This window comes from Elgaria multicarinata, chromosome 8 (genome assembly GCF_023053635.1).
Source record: "Elgaria multicarinata webbii isolate HBS135686 ecotype San Diego chromosome 8, rElgMul1.1.pri, whole genome shotgun sequence".
NCBI lineage: Eukaryota > Metazoa > Chordata > Lepidosauria > Squamata > Anguidae > Elgaria > Elgaria multicarinata.
Window position 1 is genome coordinate 109,268,158 of NC_086178.1, and position 25,915 is coordinate 109,294,072.

A 25,915-nucleotide genomic window follows, 5' to 3' on the forward strand; every position below is an offset into this window, starting at 1 on the left:
AGATTTTAAAACGCGTTTGAAAACTCATTTGTTTTCAATAGCTTTTGGTATTTTAGCTTGATTTACTGTTCTTATTACTATGATTATTCTCTTATTTCTGCTTTGTGACCTCCTTCCCCCCTTCATATGTTTTAATGTGATTTTAGACTGTAAGCCTCTAGGCAGGGTATCGCTGTTTTATTTGTATATTTTGTAACAGCACCAAGTACATTGTTGGTGCTATATAAATAAATAATAATAATTGTCATTATCATCATCATCATTATCATCATCATCATCATTATCATCATTATTATCATTATTAGCATCAGTATCATTATCATCATTATTATCATCATCATTATTACTATTATTACATCTATGGTCGTTTTCCCACTTTTTCTCTATGGTCACCAGCGCTTCCTTCTCTACCTCCCTCCCGCCCTCCCGATGACGCAAACGGAGAGCGACGGTCGCTGCCAAGTGGGCGTCCCTTGTGCTTATACGTCACAGGTGGCTGGGCTGTGGCGGCCGGCGCCGGCTCCGCTGAGGCGCGAGGTTCGGTCCCTGCAAGCTCCGGCTGACGCGTGAACGTGGGGAGCCGCCGCCGCCCTCTTTCCTCCCTCGCCTTTGACTGACGGAGGTTACCCGTCGCCATGGTGAAGGAGCAGTTCCGCGAGACGGATGTGGCCAAGAAGATGTAAGCGGGGGGGGGGGGACGACTTGTGGGGCTGGAGGAGTCTGGGGGGGGGGCTCGGGAAGGGGCGGGGCTTGGGAAGTGACTGGCAGGGAGAGGGGGGTCCTTTAAGGGGTGAAAGCGCTGCAAGCCTAAGCAGACCTGATCAAGCACTTCGGGATACCATTTCGAGAGGCCGAAGAGCAAAAATGACCATTGCATTATGAGGCAGAATCATAGACTAGCAGAGTTGGAAGGGGCCTCTAAGGCCATCGAGTCCAACCCCCTGGAATCCACCTCAAAGCATCCCTGACAGAGGGTTGTCCAGCTTGAATGCTTGAAGGAAGAACGGTGGCTGTGGAGAAAGTCATCCAGAGTTTGGGGTTCAAGTGTCAAGTAGGCAGTGAAAATCTCCCAGGGAGGCTGAGAAAAGATGAAGCACCTAGAATCATAGAATAGCAGAGTTAGAAGGGGCCTGCAAGTCCAACCCCCTGCCCAATGCAGGAATCCACCCTAAAGCATCCCTGACAGAGGGTTGTCCAGCTGCCTCTTGAAGGCCTCTAGTGTGGGAGAGCCCACAACCTCCCTAGGCAACTGGTTCCATTGTCGTACTGCTCTAACAGTCAGGAAGTTTTTCCTGATGTCCAGCTGGAATCTGGCTTCCTTTAACTTGAGCCCATTATTCCGTGTCCTGCACTCTGGGAGGATCGAGAAGAGATCCTGGCCCTCCTCTGTGTGACAACCTTTCAGGTATTTGAAGAGTGCTATCATGTCTCCCCTCAATCTTCTCTTCTCCAGGCTGAACATGCACAGTTCTTTCAGTCTCTCCTCATAGGGCTTTGTTTCCAGACTCCTGATCATCCTCGTTGCCCTCCTCTGAACACGCTCCAGCCTATCTGCATCATTCTTGAAGTGTGGTGCCCAGAACTGGACGCAATACTCAAAATGAGGCCTAACCAGGGCCGAATAGAGTCCAGCCAAAATTAAGCACTGTACTTTTGGGTAGTATTTTGCATGGACGCCCCGTATCCACATTTTTCAAATATATGTGTGTGTGTGTGCATGCACGCTAAAATTATATATAGGCTTTCTGCCTATGCCTTCAGTGTGTCTTAAAATGAAAATTACTAAAACAAAAGAAATACCAACTGAAAATATTGGTTTGTTGGTGCTTTCTTCCATTGAAATCAATGGGACTTTTAAGGCTACAATCCTAAAAAAAACCCACCTACTAGGGAATAAGAACCATTGAACATAGTGGCACTTATCCTAGAGTAAGCATACATGGGATTTTACTGTACATGGCTGAATCACACCCATAACATAGGAGAATTGTAATCCCGTGTACACTTTCTTGGGAGTAAGTCCCACTGAACGCAGCAGCATTTACTTTTGAGTAGAGATGTATAGGATTTCACTGTTAATAGTGGAAAGTAGGTGGTAGTAGGTATCAGCACTACACTGCCATTCCCATTTCTATCACCTGTGCCTGTGTTTCATAAGTTTTTTCATATCACTAGCTACTTGGAAAAAATTAGAATATTATTTGATGGCAAAATGTTATCCACTGTTCACTGACATAGAACCTTCTGAGGCATAATCATATGTGATAAAAGATAGAAAATAATCTCAAGAAATGTTCTGCTTTATCCACAACGTAACTTTAAGTAGACTGTCCCCTCCTCCAGCTCAATGTTATATCCCAGTGGGAGAGGTTGTTTTTTTTACCTGCTTCTTGCCTCATTCTACATTCTGATGGATAGTTTGTAGAGGGGAACAGTGCAGGATCAAGCTAAGGTGGTGTATAACTCAAGTATTCTTGTTGCTTGTGTATAAAAGGACTTATTTATGTCCAGGAAGAGAAGGCATATAAAATACTAAGAAAAGTGTATGTGTGTTCTAATCCATTTTTAGCTTAGCCTAGTCTTGATCTTTGAAAAATAGCTAAATAAATAAATAAAACAAGTGGGAACTCTTGACCTGTATTAAATGCTGCAATGGGATGTGTAGATATTCTGTTCAGTCCAGGCCATTTGTGGCTTTTTATGTTAGGGTCAGTATTCTGAGTTATGCCAAGAAGGCTACAAGGTATAAGTACAGAAGCTTGTCATGCTGACTTTTTGGAGTCTCTTACCTGTCAGAGCCAAGCCACTATCAGCTGAGACTTCAAAATAGTCATCAAGACACCCTGTTTGCAATATTCTGTGGTGTTTGTTTTCTGTTCTAGAAGCCACATCTGCTTTGGGATGAAATCTCCAGAAGAGATGCGGCAACAGGCTCACATCCAGGTGGTTAGTAAAAATCTGTACACGCAAGATAACAATCACTCTCCTCTGCTTTATGGCGTACTGGACCATCGAATGGTAAGATCTTTCTCTTCTTGATCCTATCCTGATATGAGTCAGAATAAAAGCCAAGGAATAAGTATCTAGAGAGTTCCAGAACAACCCAGTTCATGTTAAATCAAAATCCAGTATGTGCTCAACTACAAAACTGCTATTCAATCCCAGCATCTGAAATTAAAAAGGGTCTTGGTTAACAGGGCTTGGAAAAACCCGTCAGAGCAGACAATCCTGGTCTAGATGTAGCAACATCTTGGTAGAATAAAGATGTTTTCCGATGTATTTTTGAACAGAAAAATGTGCTACAACTCCCAGCATTCCTCAGCCAGCTATTCTGGCTGGGGGATACTGGGAATTGTAAGACGTGCTTTGTCTAAAGGTGCATAGGATTGTGCCTTAAAACAGTTTTGTATTTTCATGTGTGCAAAGGAATGGACTCTCCTTATACACCCACTGTATTTCTGATCACGTCAGTTCTCTCTCATATGCAAAATGTGTCTTGGTGAAAGATGTACTTGAGGGTCTAGAATTCCGTGCTAAAGGAAATCTTGGGTTCATTATCTCAAAGGCCTTAGCTAGACCTAAGGGTTATCCCAAGCAAATGGAGGGGTCATCCCTGCCTGCTCCCAGGTAGAGATGTGAAGGACCGGAAAAATTCGGGGGGGGGGGGGGAACAGTTTTTTCCGAAGCCTCTTTTGGTTTTTTTCCGAAAAATTGAAAAAAATAAAGAAAAAAACGGATTACGGGATGTTTTATTTTAGCATGATGAATAAAATGTTTAAGACAAGGTGTTCAGATATTTACTTCTCCAAATGATTTCTAAAAACTGTACAGTAACAGATTATTACAATGTCTGTGCAAGGACAAGCAAGTCCTAGTTTGCAAACTGAGACTACAACTCTCAAATGCAAGAGTAAGATGCATTTCTGCCTCTAGGGGGCACTGCCATGGAAGCAGAGACTGAAACTAATAGTGATAGCTATAGGTCAGAAAATGAGTCTAAGTAAATTTCATGCATATTCATTGAATCTTGGTTCCCCCTTTTTTCTCAGTTCTTTTTATGGGAATGGGGGCTTTATGTCTTGACACTGGAGGACTAACGGAAACATAAATAATTTTCTTTGTTGCTAATGTTGGTGGTTTCTTTTGTTGTTGTTTTAAATTGGTTTTTTTGCCTGCTTCTCATAAACTGGCAGAACCAAAGAGGTTCCTAACAGTTCAGGAGCTTGTAGCGCCATTTATTACCAAAAAAAGTAAAATAGTAAATTAAATTTGTAATAATTGTTTGAATGCACTGTACTTTTAATATACCAAATGTAATAATTTTATGCCAAACCAGCTTGGACATAATTACATTTTATGTTACTAAAGTAACAAAGTGACTTTCAATCTGTAAAAAGTGCTAATATTGCATTATTTCAATTTTTCCGAAAATTTCCGTTTTTTCCATGGCTTCAAAATTTCCGGAAATTTTACATCTCTACTCCCGGCATCCCCTGTGTGTCATTTGGATGCACAGGGACGATCCCGGGATATAGGCCTAGTCTAGCCATGGCTACAGTCTACAGTTCTTTTACTGAAATGTATTATACTTAGCTCACACCCTTGTTTTCTGGTTGAAAACGTGTGTGTAGAGGGGTGTCTTGACAGAACTTAGAATTTGTTGTTTGTTGTGGACAGAAAGGTTGAAATACATAGAATCTATACAGAAGGCAGTTAATAAAGTGGCAGTAGCAGATTTGACCAGTCCCACTATTCCTGGATAGTGTTCCATCACCCTCCAGCAAACATGATGAGCTGAGTCCTAGCCTTCTTCTGGGAAAAGGAATGAAGATTATGATTGCTGTTACACTGAATTCTGGAGAGGTTGTCACCGCACTTTGGAAGTGTGTAGCAACTAGGGAGGTTCTCTTCATCCTGCTCTGAGTTGGGCTTTCTTTTGGCATTGTTGAAGTTCTTAGTGCCTGACGGCTTTGATTCATGAGAATGAACATTCATGAATATTCCATGCCATTTGACCAGTTCAACCAGTTGGTGTTGGAGGCTTCACTGACCCAACTGCAGTGCAACATAGATTTCGGGGTGGGTGTGGGTTATTGCTTGCCTCTGTGTTACTTAGTAAGTTTGCCATCATGTTTTTAAACTGAAGGATGCTTCCATGAGGGTTACACTGAATTCTGAGATTATCAGTATTTTATTGAAAACCTGCAGCCTACACAAAGGGAGACATATAGTTCCCATGCCTGAGATTATTATTTTTAGTCCTACGTGTTACGAGCAGTGGGTGCTAATTGAAACATATAGAAAAGCAGCTTGACAAACTTTCACCTCTTTCCTCCCTTTTGATTGATTTACATATCTCTACTCCCAAGGGTACAAGTGAAAAGGACCGTCCATGTGAAACTTGTGGGAAGAATCTGGCAGAGTGTTTGGGGCATTATGGCTACATTGACCTGGAGTTGCCTTGTTTCCATGTGGGGTACTTCAAAGCTGTGATAGGCATTTTACAGGTAAAATTACAGTTAATATCAAGGATGACAGGGGTTGGGGTGTTCTAGTAATGGGTCAATATCCAGGTGATGCCTGAGATAAGACACATGGCCAAGTACGGTGTGTAATGACCTGGACAAGAGAGCTGATTCCTAATAATATCCAATTGAGCTAACAGTCTAGAGAAGTCATTTTTCTTTTGAGACACTATTGTTTGCTTTGTTCTATGAAGGATTTGGGTTGGTTTTGATACATTGGATCATTTTGCACATCACAACCTCATACTTTTTTTAAAACTGTGTGTTATTGTGCATGACCCTGGTCACTCTTGCTGAAAGTGGAAGCGGCAAAGCCCACTGACCTTCTGTCCATGATTTGGTTAGCATTATGTGTGGACCAGGAACTGTGGCTTGCTTTTTCCCTGACAAGTCAGAGAAATAACCCAACAAGAAACCATGGGTTCTTTCTTTGGCTGGTTGTGGGAGAGACAAGCCAGAGTTCCTGGTCTGCAGATAACAGTTAATGCTAATCAGATCAGACGGAAGGTCTGTGGGTTGTTTAGCTGCTACCATTTGCCATGGGGATTGTTTTGTTTTGTTCATGACAACCTTTTTTTCCCCTTCAAGGTGCATTATGATGTGTGAACCATTTCACTGAAGTTCACAATTTCCACTAAAGAAGAAAGTTTAGTAAAGGAGAGGATTATATAATATAATGGCTCAGAGAGAGGCCCTGGTTCAAATTTCTCCTCAGCTCTAAATTTCCTAGTTTACCAGGGCAAGCTCTCTCAGCCGTAGCACGTCTTCCTGTTGACATCTGAAAGATGTGGAGGAGAATACTGAGCTTACGTTACAGGACTGTTGTAAGCATTACTGTAAAGTGCTGCACCCACCTGTCTGAAAATCTCATTGAACCCAGTGGAACTTACTTCTGAATAAATACTTATATACTCAGGTTCCGTAGTAATATACCGCATAGAAAGCAGCATATTACAGTATTTGGTATAGAAGGCAATATACTGTTTGTGCAAAAACAATACTATACTATTTCATCTTAATGGTATTTTTCAAAACTTGAAGTTGTGACTCTGATGTTTAATATTTCTAATAATGTATTTCAGATTTCTGGGAACATTCATAGGCATTTCGATGTATATTTTGTTTGGAAGCTTCTGCCATTCTCTTAGATTTATTGCTTTTCACAGATTGGTGTAAGCGACTCCCTTGAGTGGCATTGTTTGTTGTGTATTAAAAAAACTGTGCCATTCTCCAAGGTGTGTTCGTCAACAATGAATTGTGATTTTAAAATTTTTATGCTTCTCTTTAAGATGATTTGTAAGACATGTTGCCGTATCATGCTGACCTGTGAAGAACAGAAACAGTTTTTGGATTATCTGAAGAGACCTGGCTTAACCTATCTCCAGAAACGGGGCTTGAAAAAAAAGGTCTCTGAAAAGTGCAGGAAAAAGAACACTTGCCCATATTGTGGGGCTTTTAACGGTGAGTGTTGGAAATTGCCATTTGTACCTAAAGTCTGGAACATTTTAGGCCAGTTAATTGAACCTTGTATGTTTTGCCAACTGCACTCCATCACAAGTCCAGCTCTGAATAAAGCACATCAGTTTCAATCGGTGTACTTCTTTCCTGCAAACAGCCTAACTGTGTCCTTTGAAGGAAAAAAGGAAAGGACCTCTCGTGCAAGCACTTGAGTCATTGCTGACTCCTAGAGGGACGCCTGCTTTCGCTGACATTTTCTAGGCAGACTTTGTAGCGGGGTGGGTTGCCATTGCCTTCCCCAGTCGCAGTTCCCTTTCCCCCAGCTAGCCGGGTACTCATTTTACCGACCTCGGAAAAATGGAAGGCTGAGTCGACCTGAGCCGGTTGTCTGAGAACCAGCTTCCGCTAGGATTGAACTCAGGCCATGGGGAGAGTTTCAGCTGCAGTAACTGCCGCTTACCACTCTGCGCCACACGAGGCTCAGAGTGGTAAGTGTCCTTTGAAGAAATACTATAAAATGTATTGTGTTGTTTGGACTTAGCTGTCATGACCTCTGTCTACAAATACTTGTCTTGTTTGGATATGGTCCCTGTCTTACAAATTGCTTATCCAGTATTTATCCCATTCTTCCTCCAAGCAGCTCAATACAGCTTGCTTTATTTCCCCCCTACCCCTTTGATCGTCCTAACAACCCCATGACTTCGGTTACACTGAGAGATAGTGACTGACTCAGTATAAGCTTTGTGGATGAGTGTGGATTTAAACCTGGGTCTCCCTAGTTTAAGTCCAATGTGCTAACCAATATGCCATGCTGGTTCTTAAATTGGATCTTAATCTAATAGTTCCATGTGTAGTTAATAGATTGTAACCTATACTTTTAAGAAACTAGAAAAACAGGAATAACTATAGAGTGCTTGTGAGGACAATGAGAGCTTTAGATTATAATGAACGCTCCAAATACTAAAAGGGCAATAGGAATTTTACACTAGGGTAAGATCACATTTTTGCCTGCTTAAAATAAGGGGATAATACAAAAACTGGTCAGTTTTGTTTTGGCTGTAGCAAAATGGCCCCCAAATTATTTTGATTCCAATGTGAGAGACTACAATGGGGAGAGGCCCTAACTTAAAATTGCATATTACTGATACTTGATTGTACGATGTCATGTGGGTTTTTTATGGAAATTGCTATGTTGCGCTTACATTATTATTATTATTAAAATGAATATTACAGTTATTGTGACTTCTTGGTTCTGTTTTATGATCGATATTCTGTTATGCGAGGAAAAACAAACACATTTGAACTGAATATTCTTAGCCTTAGCAACAGTATAAGCTGCAGTACTTTCATTTCTGGTGCATGTTTTTATTGGTGTCTTTCCTGCATTGCTCTTTAATACTGGTGTCTTTTGTTGTTGTTGTTGTTGTTGTTGTTCTGTTTGCTAAACAATGAGTCTGACCAACATAAATTTGATTCTATGTTTATCTTCTTATAGGTACTGTAAAGAAGTGTGGCTTACTAAAGATAATCCATGAGAAATACAAGACCACTAAAAAGATTGTAGATCCTGTTGTGTCTCACTTCATACAGTCCTTTGACACTGCTATAGAACATAATAAAGAGATTGAACCCCTACTGGGGAAAGCCCAGGTGAATGATAAACCTGTACAGGCTTATATTGGTTGAATTTTCTCTTCCTTTATAAATGGGTTGTTGTTGTTTTTTGTTAGATTGTATCAACTAAGGATTTCTTTGTATAGAACATTGAATTATGCTGAAATATCAGAGGATAAAAGCCTAGGTTCTAGTATTTTGAGAGAGGGAGAAAAATGTCTCCCTATGCACATTCTTCATACCATGCATAATTTTGTACACCTCTATCATGTCTCCCCTTAGCCTCCTTTTTCCAAGCTAAACAGTCCTAGTTGATGTAACCTTCCCTCATAGGGGAGATGCTCCAGCCCCTTCATCATTTTAGTTGCCCTTTTCTGCACATTTTTCCAACTCTATAATATCCTTTTTTAGGTGTGGTGACCAGAACTGTACACAGTATTCTAAGTATGGTCACACCATAGATTTGTATAAGGCCAGTAGGATACTGGCCATTTTATTCTCAATTCCTTTTCTTATAATGCCTAACATGGAGTTTGCCTTCTTTACAGAGGGGTTTGAGAAGTGCCAACATCAGCATTTTAATACGCTTTAGCCCATAAATTCTGTATTGTCTGATGGGTGACCACAGGTACACATTTAGGGTTGCTTATATTGTGATCCTAAACATTTGTGTCCCTGAAATGCTGGCATAATATCTTCCTTGTTGCTTTAAAGCTACCTGATAAACCAATTGGTGGGAGCATGTATTGTGGTATAGCAAAAAAAAAGGAAGGTTTTTTTTTCCTGCTTTACAATGTTAATGTGATTGTAATCTTTTGAATTTGAATAGGAAAACTTGAATCCCTTAGTGGTTTTGAATATCTTAAAAAGAATTCCTGCAGAAGATATCCCTCTGCTTTTGATGAACCCGGAATCGGGCAAGCCGTCCGATTTGATCCTGACACGGCTATTGGTTCCCCCATTGTGCATCAGGCCCTCAGTGGTGAGCGACTTAAAATCTGGCACCAATGAGGATGATCTAACCATGAAGCTGACAGAAATAATTTTCCTCAATGATGTGATCAAAAAGGTGAGCTACTCTTTCGCTTTACGTATAGTTATAATAGGAACTGTTCATGCTCAGCTTTTTATTGGTATTTTTCAAAAGCATACCTAAATAGGGATGCTGTTAATTTGAATTCATATAAAAATGGCTACATCTTGCTCCAAAATGGTTGCTACGCTAGTTATATTTGTTCTTTGCTCGTTTACAAGTTAAGATATTTCGAAAGCAGTTTGATTCCTGATTCCTATAGGGACAACACCATGCTCTTGTCAAACTTGCTGAATGTTTGCTAAAAAGGTGGATTTGCACGTGCTGAAATTTAGTTCATTGAATTTGCTTTCAGCATAGAATCTCAGGGGCGAAAACTCAGATGATAATGGAGGACTGGGACTTCCTGCAGTTGCAGTGTGCTCTGTACATTAACAGTGAACTCTCTGGCATTCCTCTCAACATGGCGCCCAAGAAGTGGACAAGAGGCTTTGTTCAAAGGCTGAAGGGAAAGCAAGGTAGGTGTTTCCACATGGTCTATGCTTTCATTACCTATCACATTGCATGTATGAAGTTACCTTAGTCTGTCACAATGGTTTAGCCCATGATTGGCTGCTCTGAATAGTACAGTTGCTCTGACTGTTTGATGGGATTTCTAGCTTTTTTTATTGTTTATTTGGGTTGCCAAGCAGACTCTCTTGTATTGGCTGTCTTCATCCTAGTATTAGGAATGGGCTATTCTTCATTAATATATTAGTGCACATTTTTTTTAGATTGTAAGCCTGTGGGCAGGGACTGTCTTAAAAAATAGTTTTGTAACCTGCCTTGAGAGCTTTTTCGGCTAAAGAGCAGGATAGAAATGCTATAAAATAAATAATACTTGCTAGTGAATTTTAACCATCTCTTGATGCAATTGACAAAGCAGTTAAGCAAAATTTAGTCTGCTATATTTTAAACTAGAGGTGGGCAACATGCAGCTTCCACTGCCCCTCACCCCACAAAAAGTTTTCACAAAACTTTTCATGAAAGACATGGCATCTTGAGCACTGCAGGGTGCTGAAAAGGTTGGTTAACTTGTTTTCAAGCTAGATTTGACCTTTTAGGGCTCCATGGCTGCTTCAGAGCCCTAAAGCGGTCAAATTTAGCTTGCAAACACGTTGACCTTTTTGGCACTTCCTAGTGCTCTGAATGCCATTTTTTGTCCCATTTAATTTATTATTATTCCTTTTTTGGGAGACTACAGCCCAGGGGGTTGGGTGGGGAGGGGAATGGCCTCTGAGCCTCCTGAAATTGCCCACACCTTCTTTAAAATATGAAAGCTGTGAAGCATTGTACCCAAAGTCCTCCATGGATTCCCCCACACTATTCATCTGCCCTTCTATACCACTGAGTCCTTGCCCTTGACATTCACTCTTCTAACATCTGAAAGCCTCCTGCTTATTTACATCACTCCGTCTTCGTTGTCCCTAATGCCTGGAACCCGGTGGGATGACATCTTTCTCTTCTATGAAATACTTCCTCAAAACCCATCTTCTCCATGAAGCATTTAACTTAACCCTTTTTTTTATCACCCCGCACAGAAACTAAGCTTAAATATGTGCAATGGAACTGAATGCATATTCTTCTACTAACCTTCCCTCCACCTTCCCCATTGCTTCTTCCTTCTCCGTTATTAAGTTTGTTTTAATTATAGAATTCTCTGCCCAGCTCATCTAGTGCCCTTGCACCACTCTGAGCAGCTTACAACAATTACTACAAATGCAGCAGTTATTAAAGCAAAGTAAAACATGAAAGCAGACACCACAGATACAACATAGCTTTAAATAAAATGTTGGCAAAATCCTGCTGGAATAGAGATTAACCAGTCAATGAAAGACGAGAGGGAACCACCCTCACTTCGTTGGGCAAGGGGCTCCACAATGTTGGTGCAACTGCAGATGTTCAGATTATAACCTCCTTGGAGTAGGATCATGTTTTGTTTATTACTCTGTAAAGGGTTGTGTATTTGGACAGTGCTTATATAAATAACAATAATTCCAACCTCTTCCTTTCATATTTTCTTTTTGAAAAATCAGCCAGTTTTTACCTGACTGATGTGAACTTTGGGGGGATTTTTCCCTCCCTCCTGTTTTTTTTAAAAGGTCGGTTTAGAGGAAACTTGTCTGGAAAGCGAGTGGACTTCTCAGGCAGAACGGTTATCTCACCTGACCCAAACTTGCGAATCGATGAAGTGGCTGTACCTGTTCATGTTGCAAAAATACTAACATTTCCTGAGAAGGTAATTAAAGAGAATGAAATCTTGTAATGTCGCCTGGATGGTGCGATCCCTTGCTATAGTAGTCCCAGAACCTCTACGTACACTGCCATCGAGAGCAAAACTCATGCTTGGCCGAAATCAGGGAGAAACCATGTGGGAACTAAACATTTTCTTGGTTCATACCTATGGTGGGCTATGGGAAGGTGATATAAATGTCTGACTTGCTCCTGATCTCATTGTGCATAAAGGTTTGGTAGGGAGGGGTGCAACAATCCCATACAGTGTATAAAACCTAAAATGAGGCTGAGACCATTTTTCTCTTCTGTGTTTTACTGTTCTTGTAACTTTTTGTAATAATATTGAATTTTTCAATTAACCTTCCATCAACAGATGGGGCAAATGCACCATGGCAGTACTGGGGGGAAAAACATAAAACTCTAGTGCCAGTCTTCCACAACTCCATGTTCCAGTTGTTTCGGAGGGTGGCGGGGAGGTTTCTTTAATTTAGTGAAAAATCTGTTTCTTGTCTTATGGCTTTGGGGGATCAATTCTGCTTCTATTGGAATTACTGAGACAATTGGAAAACCATGTACATAAGGTGTACATGTACATTTGACCCCATCAAATGTTTAAAGTGATCAGCTACTTGGCATGTCCACAAATGCATACATAGTCCAGAATGTGTTCTTTCAGTTTCTGGTATATAATATGCAAAGGGGAAGGGGCCATGCAAGGTTGTTTCAGCGGCGGTAGCACAAATCCTTGGGCCAGCCTGGTACAACAATTGTGGCATTGGGAGAGTTTTGCTTTTAACTGGAGCATTCCTGTTACAGGTGAACAAAGCTAACATTGACTTTATGAGGAAACTCGTTCGGAATGGTCCAGAGGTTCATCCTGGAGCCAACTTCATTCAGCAGAGGCACACACAAATGAAAAGGTGTGTCCTTGTATCTGAAATGGCCTCTTTCTACTTGACCTTGCACTTTTTATTCTTGCTTTGAACATATCTAGAGGCTATCTGGAACGCTTCTTCCACAAAGTTTAATGTTCCAAATTCTAGTTTAAGATAGTCTTGTTTATGTAGCTTTACCAAATTAATTCCTTATAGAGAATTCATTTTTAGTACATTTGGGGAGCGATCACGAAATGTCGGAAGCGACTGAATGAATAAACAACAACAACTATATCTAGTGAGCAGAACGTTAGAAACTAGGGTTCTGATCCAACTGCTGGACCAGTGTGTGTTGTAGGGCCCTCTTCAAAAATAGTAATTGAGCTGATCAGCTTTTGGGCAAGCTTGTGTTGGACGAAGGCTAATCCCAACCCCCCACTTTCCCCCTGAATAGTTGCTAAGCATAATCACTAAGCCTGCAACCTTTTATTGATTGGATGAGCTGATTAAAATGTTTTGATCAATTAAAGAAGCACCCCTGATTAACTGGGCAACGTTTTTAAATTCATCATTTTTAATATAATGATTTGGAAAATCTGCAACTGGGCAGTGCTGTTTTATGAGGCATTCGCCCTGGTCACACAAGAGACCTCTTCTGAGACAGAGCCTATATGTGTTGAAGCAGGCAGCATCTAAAATGGTCTTGCCTAAACTAGTGTCCTTCAGTTGTTTTGGACTACAGCTCCCATCATTCTTAACCATTGCCCATCCAGCTTACGACTGATGAGTGTTTTAGTCCAAAACATCTGAAGGGCACCAAATTGGGGGACGCTGATCTAACGACAAGGTAAATATGCTTTTCCCTTCAAAATGTGTTTTATTCATATACAAGACGTCTTAATCAACTTAACCCTAATAAATTACTGGGAGAGTTTTTCAAGTTGGTTGTACATGTACACTGATGGTGCTATATAAATAAAATAATAATAATAATAATAATAATAATAATAATAATAATAATAATAATACATGCATGCCCCCTGCAGTTTGATTGGGGTAAGAAATTGCAAATACAACACCCATTTTCACAATCTGTTCCCACCACCTGGATTAAGACAAAGATCTACAACTTTAAAAGCTGCCTTCCATGTTGTAAAATGGTATGGAAAATGTTTCAGTTATGACTTCATTCAGCCAGAGAATCAGTGATAAAGTTTAGTAGTCCTATCAGAGTGTTCTTATATTAAATGAGTAGGCTCTTTGTTGAAATTGACAGGCAGTCATTTCCTCTGAGAAATGATTGCCTGTCAATCCTGTTATAGGTTTTCTTTCTCTTCCCCAATTCCCAACCAGGTTTTTGAAATATGGAAACCGTGAGAAGATGGCTCAGGAGCTGAAATATGGAGACATTGTAGAGAGGCACCTCATTGATGGCGATATAGTCCTGTTCAACCGACAACCTTCTCTGCACAAGCTCAGCATCATGGCTCATATAGTAAGCACAGTAACTTTCCTTGGAGCCTATTTATTTATTCATTCATGCTTAAGACATCTATGCAAGAGTGTTCTTCTTGCACGTGAGAAGCAGAAAGTGAAAACTCATTGCACGTTAATTCAAATGGGCAAATGAGCTTCAAACATGATTTGTGTGTTTGTCCTTGCAACACTTACAGATTCCAAACAGTGCATATTGCATGCTATCCTGCCCTATTTGGATAACTATTTCATAGATTCTACAGCAAGAGTAGGCAACCTTTTGGGGCCATAGGCACATTGGCAATTTGAGAAACTCTCCTGGGCACCACCGCAAAATGGTTGCATGGCAAAGGACATGATGTAACCTGTCCAAAAGTCTGGGTGCACTGCAGGGGTGGAGTCTGAGCCCCAACACACTAAACAAAACTCCTGTGAAGTCACAGTTTTCAGCACCAACGGAAACCTATATCACAGCAATCACAGCTGCCAGTAAGAAAATGGTAGAGCACTTTGGCGGGTGCCAAGAAATGTGCGCATTGGTGCCCATAGGCACCACATGGCCTACCCCTGTTCTATACTTTCATCTGTGTAACATAGTAGAATGGCTTAATGACAATTTCTGGCCAAATCGTGCACATTGTGATACAAGTGTGAAATTTGATATGGTGGTATTTATTACCATGTAGATTAATATTCGATATAGGGGCATCTCAGGAAATCATCGTAATGGCTGCCATCTTGGAAAATGGCACCCGAAATTCAGTTTCCGCACACTACACTTCCTCCTGCTTCAAAAGCCTGCCTCGAGTTGTTTTCTTGCGGCTGTAAAAACAAAATGTGACACTAATAACAGATGTAAATGCAGTAGTGCTAGACTACCATGTACTGTGATGTGTCAGTGTGATGGAGAATATGGTCAAGATTAAATGATAAAAACTAAATTCACTAAAAGCAAAAGTTTTTAAGCTCTGCTTTTTAAAAAACAATGCAATTGTGTGTGTGTGTGTGTGTGTGTTACAAGATAATTTAATACATTTGTTATTCAGTAAACAGATTTCTATAATGATCCGAAACCCTGATCCAGAAAGAATAAATCAGCGTCTTATAGAAATTTAGCATTATTTTCACTAACTCCCCCAACCCCTGCAGTTGATGCCTCAATACATATTCTTATTGAAAAAGGTGTACAATATGACCTTGCAAAGTTTTAGGCTTGCAACACAAAGTGCAAGATTGAAGTGAGGGTGAAACAGTGCATCTTGTTGACTTCTCAGATGAATAGGCATGAATAAAACCTTAATATCTCAACAAGCGTTGCTCCTATGAAAAGATTGAGAATGAGTTTTTTGTAACAAATTTTATGCTCTTTAATTTTGTACTGAGACACTTTTTCTGTGAGATTACAAATAACCGTTCTTCTTCGTGGTCTCTGTGAATCACACATATGGGCTCTGCACCTACGCGAAGCCCCGCTTCGGGAATCTTCTATAGCTAAGAGGCATTTTGGGCGGGAACCCCTCCCCCTCTACTGCGCATATGCAGAGGGGTTCCCGCCCAGATTCCCTCAGTTCTTCTTCGACCGTCTAACTGACAGCCTCGTCGAGAACGCTTCCGTCTAAAACATAAAATATAGCTAAGACTTACCTTCGTTTTTCTCTTATTCTCCTTTATCCTCTTCTTTCCGCTGTTTTCCCCCTAATATATATATATATATATATATATATATATATATTCTTATATATTATCTTGTTAATCCTCTAAACTTTACCTCAAACTTTCTTCTTTTATCTGGTCCGCATGGGCCCCAAGGCCCCGTTTAAAAAGTGTGCCCATTGCGGCACGAAACTACCTCCGTCGGATGGACACAATTTTTGTGTAATCTGTTTGGGAGAGGGGCACAAAGTAGAAGTTTGTCCCCATTGTCAAGTTTTTTCTAAGCTGACGAGACGCCACAGAGCGGACAAACTAAGGGCTGAGCTGTGGGAAAGGGTACTCAAGGCAGTAGAGAAACCTGCCATGGCACAAGAAGAGCCATTCGTGCCTCCAGCTCCCATCCTGCCGACAACAAGTCGAGCGGACCGGCCCCAACAGGACACCCCTGCTACCCCAGGGCGTTCCTTAGCTACCTCGGTAGCCAAAAAACTGTCCAAAAAGGCGAAGACGCCTAAGTCCTCAGACAAACCGAAACACAAGAAAAAATCCAAAGTGCCTCACAGACACGATATCGAGGGGAGACCGTCGACGTCGAAAGAGACGCTCACATTAGCACCACCGTCAACAGCCCAGTGGGTAGTTACCCAATCGGCTTCGACAATTGACCCTATAACGACTACTTCGTTATCGGAGGGACAGATCAGGGACACATCCTCTGTCCGAAGCAGGGACCTACTTCCATTATCGACATCCCAAGTCGTGGCTCCACCATCGATCAACTTGCCTACCTCAGATCACCGTAGACCTGATTACCGAGATCGAACATCGAGCCGCCATCGATCCCCAGAGTCGGTCCGTTCCGGTGATTCTCGATATCGTGAATCCGACTCTTATTACCAAAGACGACATCGCTCTAGATCCCCTATGAGAGATTGGGAAAGAGAGTCCCAATGGTCATTACCACTTAGACACACATACCATTGTGCAGACTGGCGTGAGTTAGACGACCGGTATTGGCGATCACCAACTCGACGTTGACCGTCAGCAACGGTGCCAGCACCTGAACCGACAGAACATGCCTTTGCAAACCAAACGACTACGCAAGAAGAAAACATAGGACGACCATCGCGCCCTACGGACATAACGATCCATCAAAATCAACAAATTGAAATTCAGACAATACAAATCCCCTCTTCTACACAATCTGTGGAGGATTACTGCTCCGATTCAATATCAATAACTTCCGCAGCTCCGTCTTTACCATCACCTGACTCAATAGTCGAGGCACAAGGAGCTGTTTCACCATCGGAAGGATTGGGGCATTTTGCTGATATCATGCAAAGAATGGCACAATCCCTTGGGATTGAAACAAGACAGGAATTGGAAAAATTAACAGACCCAGTGTTTGAGGCCATTTATACAGAGGCTACAACACCGGTAGCCATCCCCTTTCTTCCAACACTAGCAAAATCTGTGAAAGAGCACTGGAAAGACCCTGCGACTCTTCAGCCTTCATCGAAGAGACTTGATAACATGTATAGAGTATTTGAGAAGGATGCGGAATTTTTATTTACGCATCCCCAACCGAACTCGATAATTGTCGAGTCTGCCCAGGGACGTTCACAAAGGGTGCACACAGCACCAGTCGACAGAGAAGGTAGACGTTTAGACCTGATGGGACGAAGATTTTATTCCACGTCATCTCTAAGTCTAAAAATAGCCAACTATCAGGCTACGATGTCAAGGTATCAGCTCTTCCTCTGGGAAAAGATGATGTCCCTGTGCGAACATCTAGGAGATGATCAGAGAGACCTCGCAAGGATTTTTCACGCTGAAGCCACACGCATGGCATGCCAACAGATCGCAACCGCAAAGCATCAATCAGATTGCGGAGCTAAGACCATGGTGGGAGCGGTGGCATTACGTAGGCATGCCTGGTTAAGATCAGCAGGCCTTTCGCAAGAAGCCAGGACACGCATAGAAAGCCTGCTTTTCGACGGATCTTGCCTCTTCAATTCCACGACCGATGAGGCAATGGATACGGTGCAGAAGGCAAGAACAACTGCCAGAAAAATGGGGATTGGAGCGATGCAACAGAGTCAATACTACAAGCCAAGAAAGTGGTATAGACCTGGAAATAACGCACCACGATACCAAGCAGACAAACAACAACAAAGACAGCTACCACCAATACAACAAGGAAGGAGGCAATTTCCGACATCAAAGCTGAAATTTCAACGTCGGAGGTAGGACTACCAACAAAACCGGCGTCTTTGACTTGATACCCACCACCAACACAAGTCCCCCCTTCGGCAATTGTCTATCAGCATCGATAGAGACATGGACCCAAATAACAACAGACAAATGGGTTCTCTCGATAGTCGAAGGGGGATACAAAATAGAATTTGATTCCCTACCACCGACAGGACGTCTAAAACGAACATCACCATCAGTGCCGCTACAACAAGAGGTTTACTCGCTAATAAGAAAGGGAGCAATACGGCCAGTACCAAAGCAACATCTACACCGGGGGTTTTACTCTCGGTATTTCACCGTTCCAAAGAGCGACGGAGGAATTCGTCCCATTTTAGATCTAAGGGACGTAAACTACTACATCACACCAAGAAAATTTCGAATGGTCTCCCTCCCCAATATACTACCACTACTCACAAAGCAGTCTTGGTTCGCCTCCATCGATCTAAAGGATGCTTACTTCCATATAGCCATCCACCCCGACAGCCAACGATTTCTCCGTTTCATCATCGGCGATCGAGCTTTCCAACACCGAGTGTTGCCCTTCGGCCTTTCAACAGCTCCGAGGGTATTCACAAAGTGTGTTGCAACAGTCTGCTCCCATCTCAGAAAGCAAGGCATACAAATTCACCCTTATATAGACGACTGGCTGGTGGTAGCAGAATCGAAGCAAATCCTTCGACAACATATCCTCTATGTTCGAGACCTCTTAAACCAATTAGGTCTCTTAATAAATGCAGAAAAGTCCGTTCTCTCCCCAACCAGAACGATAAAGTACATAGGAGCAATCTTAAACTCAGACGCTTCAAAAGCATACTTACCTGTAGACAGAGCAACTACCATAAGAACCCTGACAATTCAAGTGAGAAAACAACGAGTTACACACAGTACAAAGCTCACACAGTACAAAGACTGTTAGGACTAATGGCATCAACCACCATGGTGGTGCCCCTAGCAAGACTCAAAATGAGAATCTTACAAATGTGGTTCAACAGACAATTCAATCCTTTGCAAAACGCCAGGAAAACCATTTTAACCTTACCACCAAATGTGGTCAAATCTTTGAAATGGTGGGAAAACCACCACAACTTGACAAAGGGAGTACCATTCCAACCCTCCACTCCAACCATAGCAATCACAACGGATGCCTCACTTGACGGTTGGGGAGCCCATCTCAATTCCTTAAGAGTACAAGGATCGTGGACGTCAAAGGAAAAGAAAAAAAACACATAAACTATCTCGAACTACTAGCCGTCCAAAAAGCCCTCAAGGCATTTGAGACAAGGATAGTTAACCAACATATACAAGTAACCTCAGACAACACAACAGTTGTGTTCTACCTCAACAAACAGGGGGGAACCAAATCCCCACCACTGATAAAACTTACCATACACATCTGGGAGTGGTGCACTCGATGTCGTAGATCCCTGACGGCGGTCCATATAGCAGGGCTGGACAACCAGCTAGCAGACACCCTCAGCAGGCATGCGTCGGTTGTACACGAATGGAGTATTCATCCCACGATCATCGACCAGATTTTTCAGACCTGGGGGAAACCACAAATAGACCTGTTTGCAACGGAAGACAACACAGTTTGCGATTTCTTCTGCAGCAGAGCAGGAATAGGAAGACGATCACTAGGGGATGCGTTTCTTTAAAAATGGAGCCATTCCTTCCTATACATGTTCCCGCCATTTCCTCTCATAACGAGGATACTAGCCAAGATTGTCCAAGACAATGCGAATTGCATAATTCTGACACCCTGGTGGCCCAGGCAGAATTGGTTCGCGACGCTCCTGAACAGGTCGGGGGGTCTATTCTGGGAGCTGCCCATGAGAAAGGATCTTCTCTCCCAGCACCAAGGTCAGATACATCATCCGGACCTACACACGCTCCACATGACAGCATGGAGGCTAATTCCTCAATATCGAACATTAACTTGACAGCCAAGATCCAAACGATTTTGGATGCAGCACTGAAACCTTCCACAAGGCTGAATTATAACAGGAAGTGGGCTGCATTCAATTCATTCGCTTTCAAAAACGGTTTTCTTCCTAAAAGTTGTTTAGTTAATCAGATCCTGTCATTTTTATTGTTTTTAGTCGACAAGGGTCTGAAAGTTTCTTCGTTAAAAGTATACTTAGCAGCAGTCTCTTTTTTCCATGATTGCATTGATGGTTTTAAGGTGTTTTCACACCCAACAGTTAAACGGTTTTTAAGGGGCTTATCTAACTTAAACCCACCAGTAAGAACCTTTTCTCCTTCCTGGAGCTTGTCAGTAGTACTCCATGCGCTGTCAAGGACACCTTTTGAGCTATTAGCGACCACTGATTTACGCCTTCTTACATTAAAAGTTGTATTCTTAGTAGCAATAACATCTGCAAGGCAAGCAAGTGAACTATGTGCTCTGAGAATAGATGAACCATACCTTGTTTTTCACTATGACAAGGTGGTACTCCGTCCTGACATCCAATTTCTTCCTAAGGTGGTGTCTGCGTTCCATGTCAACCAGGACATTGTCTTACCAGCTTTCTTTCCATCTCCTTCCACTGCATTGGAAAGAACTCTTCACTCACTTGATGTGAGGAGAGCTTTAGCCTTTTATAAAGATTGCACTGCTCCATTTTGAAAGTCACAACGTTTATTCGTTTGTCATGGAGAAAGCAAAAGAGGCCAGCCTGTATCATCTCAGAGACTCTCCTCCTGGCTGGTCCAGTGCATTACGCTAGCCTATCAGCTACAAAAATTGGAACCCCCTAATATCGATCAAGGGGCACTCCACCAGAGCTGTTTCCACATCATCTGCCTTCCATCGTGGCATCACCATCCCAGAAATATGCAAGGCAGCAACATGGGCTCGACCAATGACGTTTGTGTCACACTACAAACTGGATGTCAGGTCGAGATCCGACTGCTCCTTTGGCAGGGCAGTATTATCATCTGTATTCACCTAAGGACACCAACCCTCCTCCGGTGAGTAAAAGCTTGCTAATCGCCCATATGTGTGATGCACAGAGACCACGAAGAAGAAGGACAGGTTGCTTACCTGTAACTGTGGTTCTTCGAGTGGTCATCTGTGCAGTCACACAACCCACCCACCATACTCCCCTCTTGGTGTCCATTAAGTATTACTAATGCTTTATCAACTAGTTTTTTCAGATACACCTAAAAGTATCTAAATTCCTCAGATGAGGCCTACTGGTCTCAGAAGAACTGAGGGAATCTGGGCGGGAACCCCTCTGCATATGCGCAGTAGAGGGGGAGGGGTTCCCGCCCAAAATGCCTCTTAGCTATAGAAGATTCCCGAAGCGGGGCTTCGCACAGGCGCAGAGCCCATATGTGTGACTGCACAGATGACCACTCGAAGAACCACAGTTACAGGTAAGCAACCTGTCCTTATTGTGCGAAAACTGAATTTTGGGTGCCATTTTCCAAGATGGCAGCCATTAGGATGATTTCCTGAGATGCCCCTATATCTAATTTTAGTCTACATGGTAATAAATACCACTACACCATATTTCACACTTCTATCACAATGTGCACGATTTTGATGCTACGCCACTCTACGAATATGACTACCGTTGACCCAGCCAAGTCTAAATAGAAGAATACCCAAGTCAGTTTTGGCAAGGACACTGGCTTTGATCCTAGGTTTTTGCTCCATTCAAGAAGAAGAGTTCCACTCAGGGAAGAGGTCCTTCCATTCAATTGACCTTCCATAGATGGAGCAAAAATGTAAGACCCAAGCCGATGTTAATGTGAAAAAAAAATTAAAATTCTGACATGTTGATCCAGTTTTACTCAGGCACATTTGCAGCAGATTGAAGAGAATCGATTGTATTGTTCCAGACTCTGAAGGAGAGGGAAATCAATTGTTTAAATGTTTCTCATGTTTAACCCCGCCAAAAACCTGCATGTATAAAACAAGCACAGAGGTGTGGGGGTGGAGCGTAACCCATATCACTATGCATGGCTCTTCTTATATTCTTAAGTGGTACACTATAGTCTTCCACCTCATTCTGCCGCGTGAGTAGATCCAGCCTGTGCTTTAAATTATTGAGATAATGCATGCACTAACTCTTTACTAGACTTTCCCTGTAACAAACACATTGCAATATATATGAGCCCAGACATCCTAACAGGATCATGTCTCTCTTGTCTAGCTGCTGGATAAAGTTCTGGCTTCTGGGGCTACAGAATTTTAAATGCTAATAATATGTCATCTTACGCCTCTAGCAGTGTCTGGAAACAATGAAATAAGATTGCCATTTGATACAAAGAACAACCTTTTTTTAAAAAAACAACGGTTTTAAAGCAAAAACGAGTATTTCCAAGAATACTGTTGACATAAACTGAAATCCTTGAATATTTTGTTCTCTTTCTTTTCTTGATAATGCTTTTCAGGCTAGAGTAAAACCCCACCGGACTTTCCGATTTAATGAATGTGTTTGTACACCATACAATGCTGATTTTGATGGCGATGAGATGAATCTTCATCTTCCTCAAACTGAAGAAGCCAAAGCAGAAGCGCTTGTTCTAATGGGGGTGAGCAAAACACTTCTCCCATTGCTTGTTGAGATGAGGCAAATTGATGACTCTTGCTTAGTTTCCATTGCTGGTTATAATCTTCAAGAATTGCACCTTGCAGCACAAAGCTGGGTCTGTATTTTGCTACGGTCTTCCATAATGCATTCACCTTTGAGAAAAGAGAAGGAGGCTACGATAACAAGAGGAAGTGTGCGAGTAGGTCCTCATGTTCTACGTAGTCGAGAATTGCTTTTGTTATAAATATGGTATGTAAATCAAAAGAGCAGAACCCTGGTCTTACAGTTTGATTATTTGCAATGGAAATACAGCAATTAACTGCCAATGATAACTATGGGACATGATATGGAATTGGCTAGTTTAATGAATGACTACAAAATATTTTCCTTTTTCTAGACCAAAGCAAACTTAGTAACACCAAGAAATGGAGAGCCTCTTATTGCTGCTATTCAGGATTTCCTTACAGGTCTGTATTTGAAGTCATTTTGCTGTGTGAGTGAGGATAATAATAGTAATAATAATAATAATAATACTTAACCGCCTCTCTGTCTGTATCGAGGTGGGGAACAACAAGTATAAAATACCGTATTTCTTCGATTCTAAGACACCATCGATTCTAAGATGCACCCCATTTTTAGAGACGTTTATTTGGGAAAAAAGGGCATCTTAGAATCAAAGAAATACGGTACGTAAAACTGAATTAAAAACATAGTATACATGATTAAAACATCCTGAAAACATCCTAAAATTCCACTGGATAGGCCTGCCGGAAGAGATCAGTCTTTATAGCTTTCTTAAATGCTAAAAGACTGTTAAGTTGACAAGTCTCCTCCAGCAAGTCAGACAGATAGAGAGAGAGGAAGGAAGGAACAGATTCTTTCAAAGGTCTCTTAAACATTTCTGGGCGTGGTAGATCATATGTGGACTGCAACCTCTTTGAGCTATTCCTCTTAAGACTAGAAAATATCATAGTGTCATAGATGAGGATCTTCTACAACAGAGTAGCAGTTCTCCTATAGGGTAAGCCAGGGTTGTCAAGTCTTCCGTACAGACAGTGATGGGATCAGTGCATGCCTAAGATGAGTGCTATATGGACTGCAGAACTGCATCAACATTGGAATGTCTATATTGAAGACCTGGCCCTAAAAATGTTCACTTCTGTTAAGTACTTATTCGTAGCTTTGTAGTCTCTAGGAGGAACATGCCCCAAACATGGGGAAATACTTACTTCATAGTTTCTTTTCTAATGGTGGTTCCCCTCCTTTTTAGCTTTTAAATGGCAGCTTTTCATGCAAATAACTGGCTTTTGTTAACAGATATATAAGATACGTGTGTGTGTTTGTGTGTGTGTGTGTGTGTGTATGTGTATGCATCTTATATATCTGTTTTGTGTTGTACCGTTGTATTAAAATGTGGTCAGTATAATACGCATTATTCAGTTCCTCTTCTTTTACATGTGTGATTCGTTTTGTTTAGGTGCCTATCTCCTCACACTGAAAGACACTTTTTTTGACCGAGCTAAAACTTGTCAGATTATTGCATCTATCCTGGTTGGCAAGGATGAAAAAATTAAAGTTCGTCTTCCACCTCCAGCAATTCTGAAGGTATGAGGTGTGACAGGGAGACTGAGAGAGTGCTTGAGTATAGTCACTAGTAACTTGTTTTTTCCTTCTGTATGGACATGGAGCAGAATAGAACTTACTGAAGCTGTTGTATAATGTATCAAAAGGAAAGCTTTGCAACAGGATAGCGTATTGGAGGATAGCAAATTCTCTAATTTGAGGACAGTTGAACATACCTGTTTTGATGGCTTGACTCCCTTGTACTGCAGTAAATACTCCAAACTTAAATACACAATTTTTGGCCTCAGAGATGATTATTAAAGCCCCATCATTTAGTGATGTAGGGTGGAAAAATTTCCAATGCTTTATTCCCTCCCCCCCCCCCCGAAAAGTTTGTTTCATAAGTAAAAATGGATGTATGCCGATGGCAAATACAATATATTAGGCAAGCTTGACAGTTGCAAAGTTCTAATTAATGCTTTTCAGGTGATTATCCTAGAACGTATGTGAGAATGTGTATGTGTGTATGTCATTGAAATGGAACTAATAAATAATGACAGTGAAGGTGTCCCAACAACCTTGGTGGAAGAGAGTTGAATTCTGTTGAAATGGAGGAGTGATTGTCAGCATATCATGCACAGTTTTTTGGGTTGCTACAATTAATTAAATTGGGTTCACACCGTATTCTAACCCATGATAGTTTATTTTCTGGAACAACCCCTCCCCCCCCCCCTCCCCGTGGCTTATTTCTCCCAAATAAGCAACATTGAGAAACCATGGTCTGCAGTAAAGGTTACTTTATCTATGGTGAGTTAGCCTGTGAACCCAACCATAGCATGTCAGATGTTTTTGGTAACATTGGGTTCATCTACACCAAGCAGATATTCCACTATGAAAGTGGTATGAAAGCGGTATATAAAAGGTAAGAGCCACACTACTGCTTTATAGCGATATTGAAGTGCACTGCAGGATCTACACTAATCATTTATAGTGGTGCTGAAGTGCACTGACAACTGTCGGGGCCCATTGACATGTACCATACACCACTTTCATACCACTTTCATAGTGTTACATCCTGCTTGGTGTAGATGTGTCATGGGCCCCAACAATTGTCAGTGCACTTCAGCACCACTATAAATGAGTAGTGTAGATCCTGCAGTGCACTTCAATATCACTATAAAGCAGTAGTGTGGCTCCTGCCTTTTATATACTGCTTTCATAGTGGAATATCCTGCTTGGTGTAGATGAGCCCAATGTTTATATTTCAGGGGGGGAAACCAATGTAAGGGAAGTATATGCTACTAGCTGTAACATATGCCATTGTAGCATATCTTAAAGTTTATTAATTAAATATCATCACGAGGACACAGACTGTTTGGAGGCCGCCGATACAGTGCCGTCTGGCAGACCTGGGGGGCAGGAAGGTCGGGGGGAGGGGGAGCAGGTGTCCCCTCTCCCTGGGATTCCTGTCAGCCTTGGGCCACCCGCCCAGCTCGCATGAGATTAAGCCAGGGCCGGGGCTCGCAGCAGGCGAGCGGCCTCCCACCCAACCACTAGGGGACCTGGCTGTGCCTTGCTCATGATCTGGACCCTCTCCCTGGGGTTCCTGTCAGGCCGCCCACCCAGCTTGCATGAGATTAGGCCCAG

The 25,915-nt window shown here is 41.9% G+C and overlaps 1 protein-coding gene across 1 annotated transcript in view; it reads left to right on the forward strand.

Moving 5' to 3' along the window:
* The first annotated feature begins 591 nt into the window (after window positions 1-591).
* Window positions 592-25,915, forward strand: part of POLR3A (RNA polymerase III subunit A) — a 75,806-nt gene continuing 50,482 nt past the window's right edge. Inside the window, exons 1-13 of the mRNA XM_063133173.1 lie at window positions 592-679; window positions 2,883-3,018; window positions 5,370-5,507; window positions 6,815-6,986; window positions 8,479-8,633; window positions 9,427-9,666; window positions 9,986-10,148; window positions 11,772-11,908; window positions 12,721-12,824; window positions 14,133-14,274; window positions 22,566-22,706; window positions 23,103-23,172; window positions 24,183-24,310. Of these exons, the coding sequence (XP_062989243.1) occupies window positions 636-679; window positions 2,883-3,018; window positions 5,370-5,507; window positions 6,815-6,986; window positions 8,479-8,633; window positions 9,427-9,666; window positions 9,986-10,148; window positions 11,772-11,908; window positions 12,721-12,824; window positions 14,133-14,274; window positions 22,566-22,706; window positions 23,103-23,172; window positions 24,183-24,310 (1,770 nt within the window). The 5' untranslated portion in view covers window positions 592-635. The remainder of the gene's footprint in view (window positions 680-2,882; window positions 3,019-5,369; window positions 5,508-6,814; window positions 6,987-8,478; window positions 8,634-9,426; window positions 9,667-9,985; window positions 10,149-11,771; window positions 11,909-12,720; window positions 12,825-14,132; window positions 14,275-22,565; window positions 22,707-23,102; window positions 23,173-24,182; window positions 24,311-25,915) is intronic.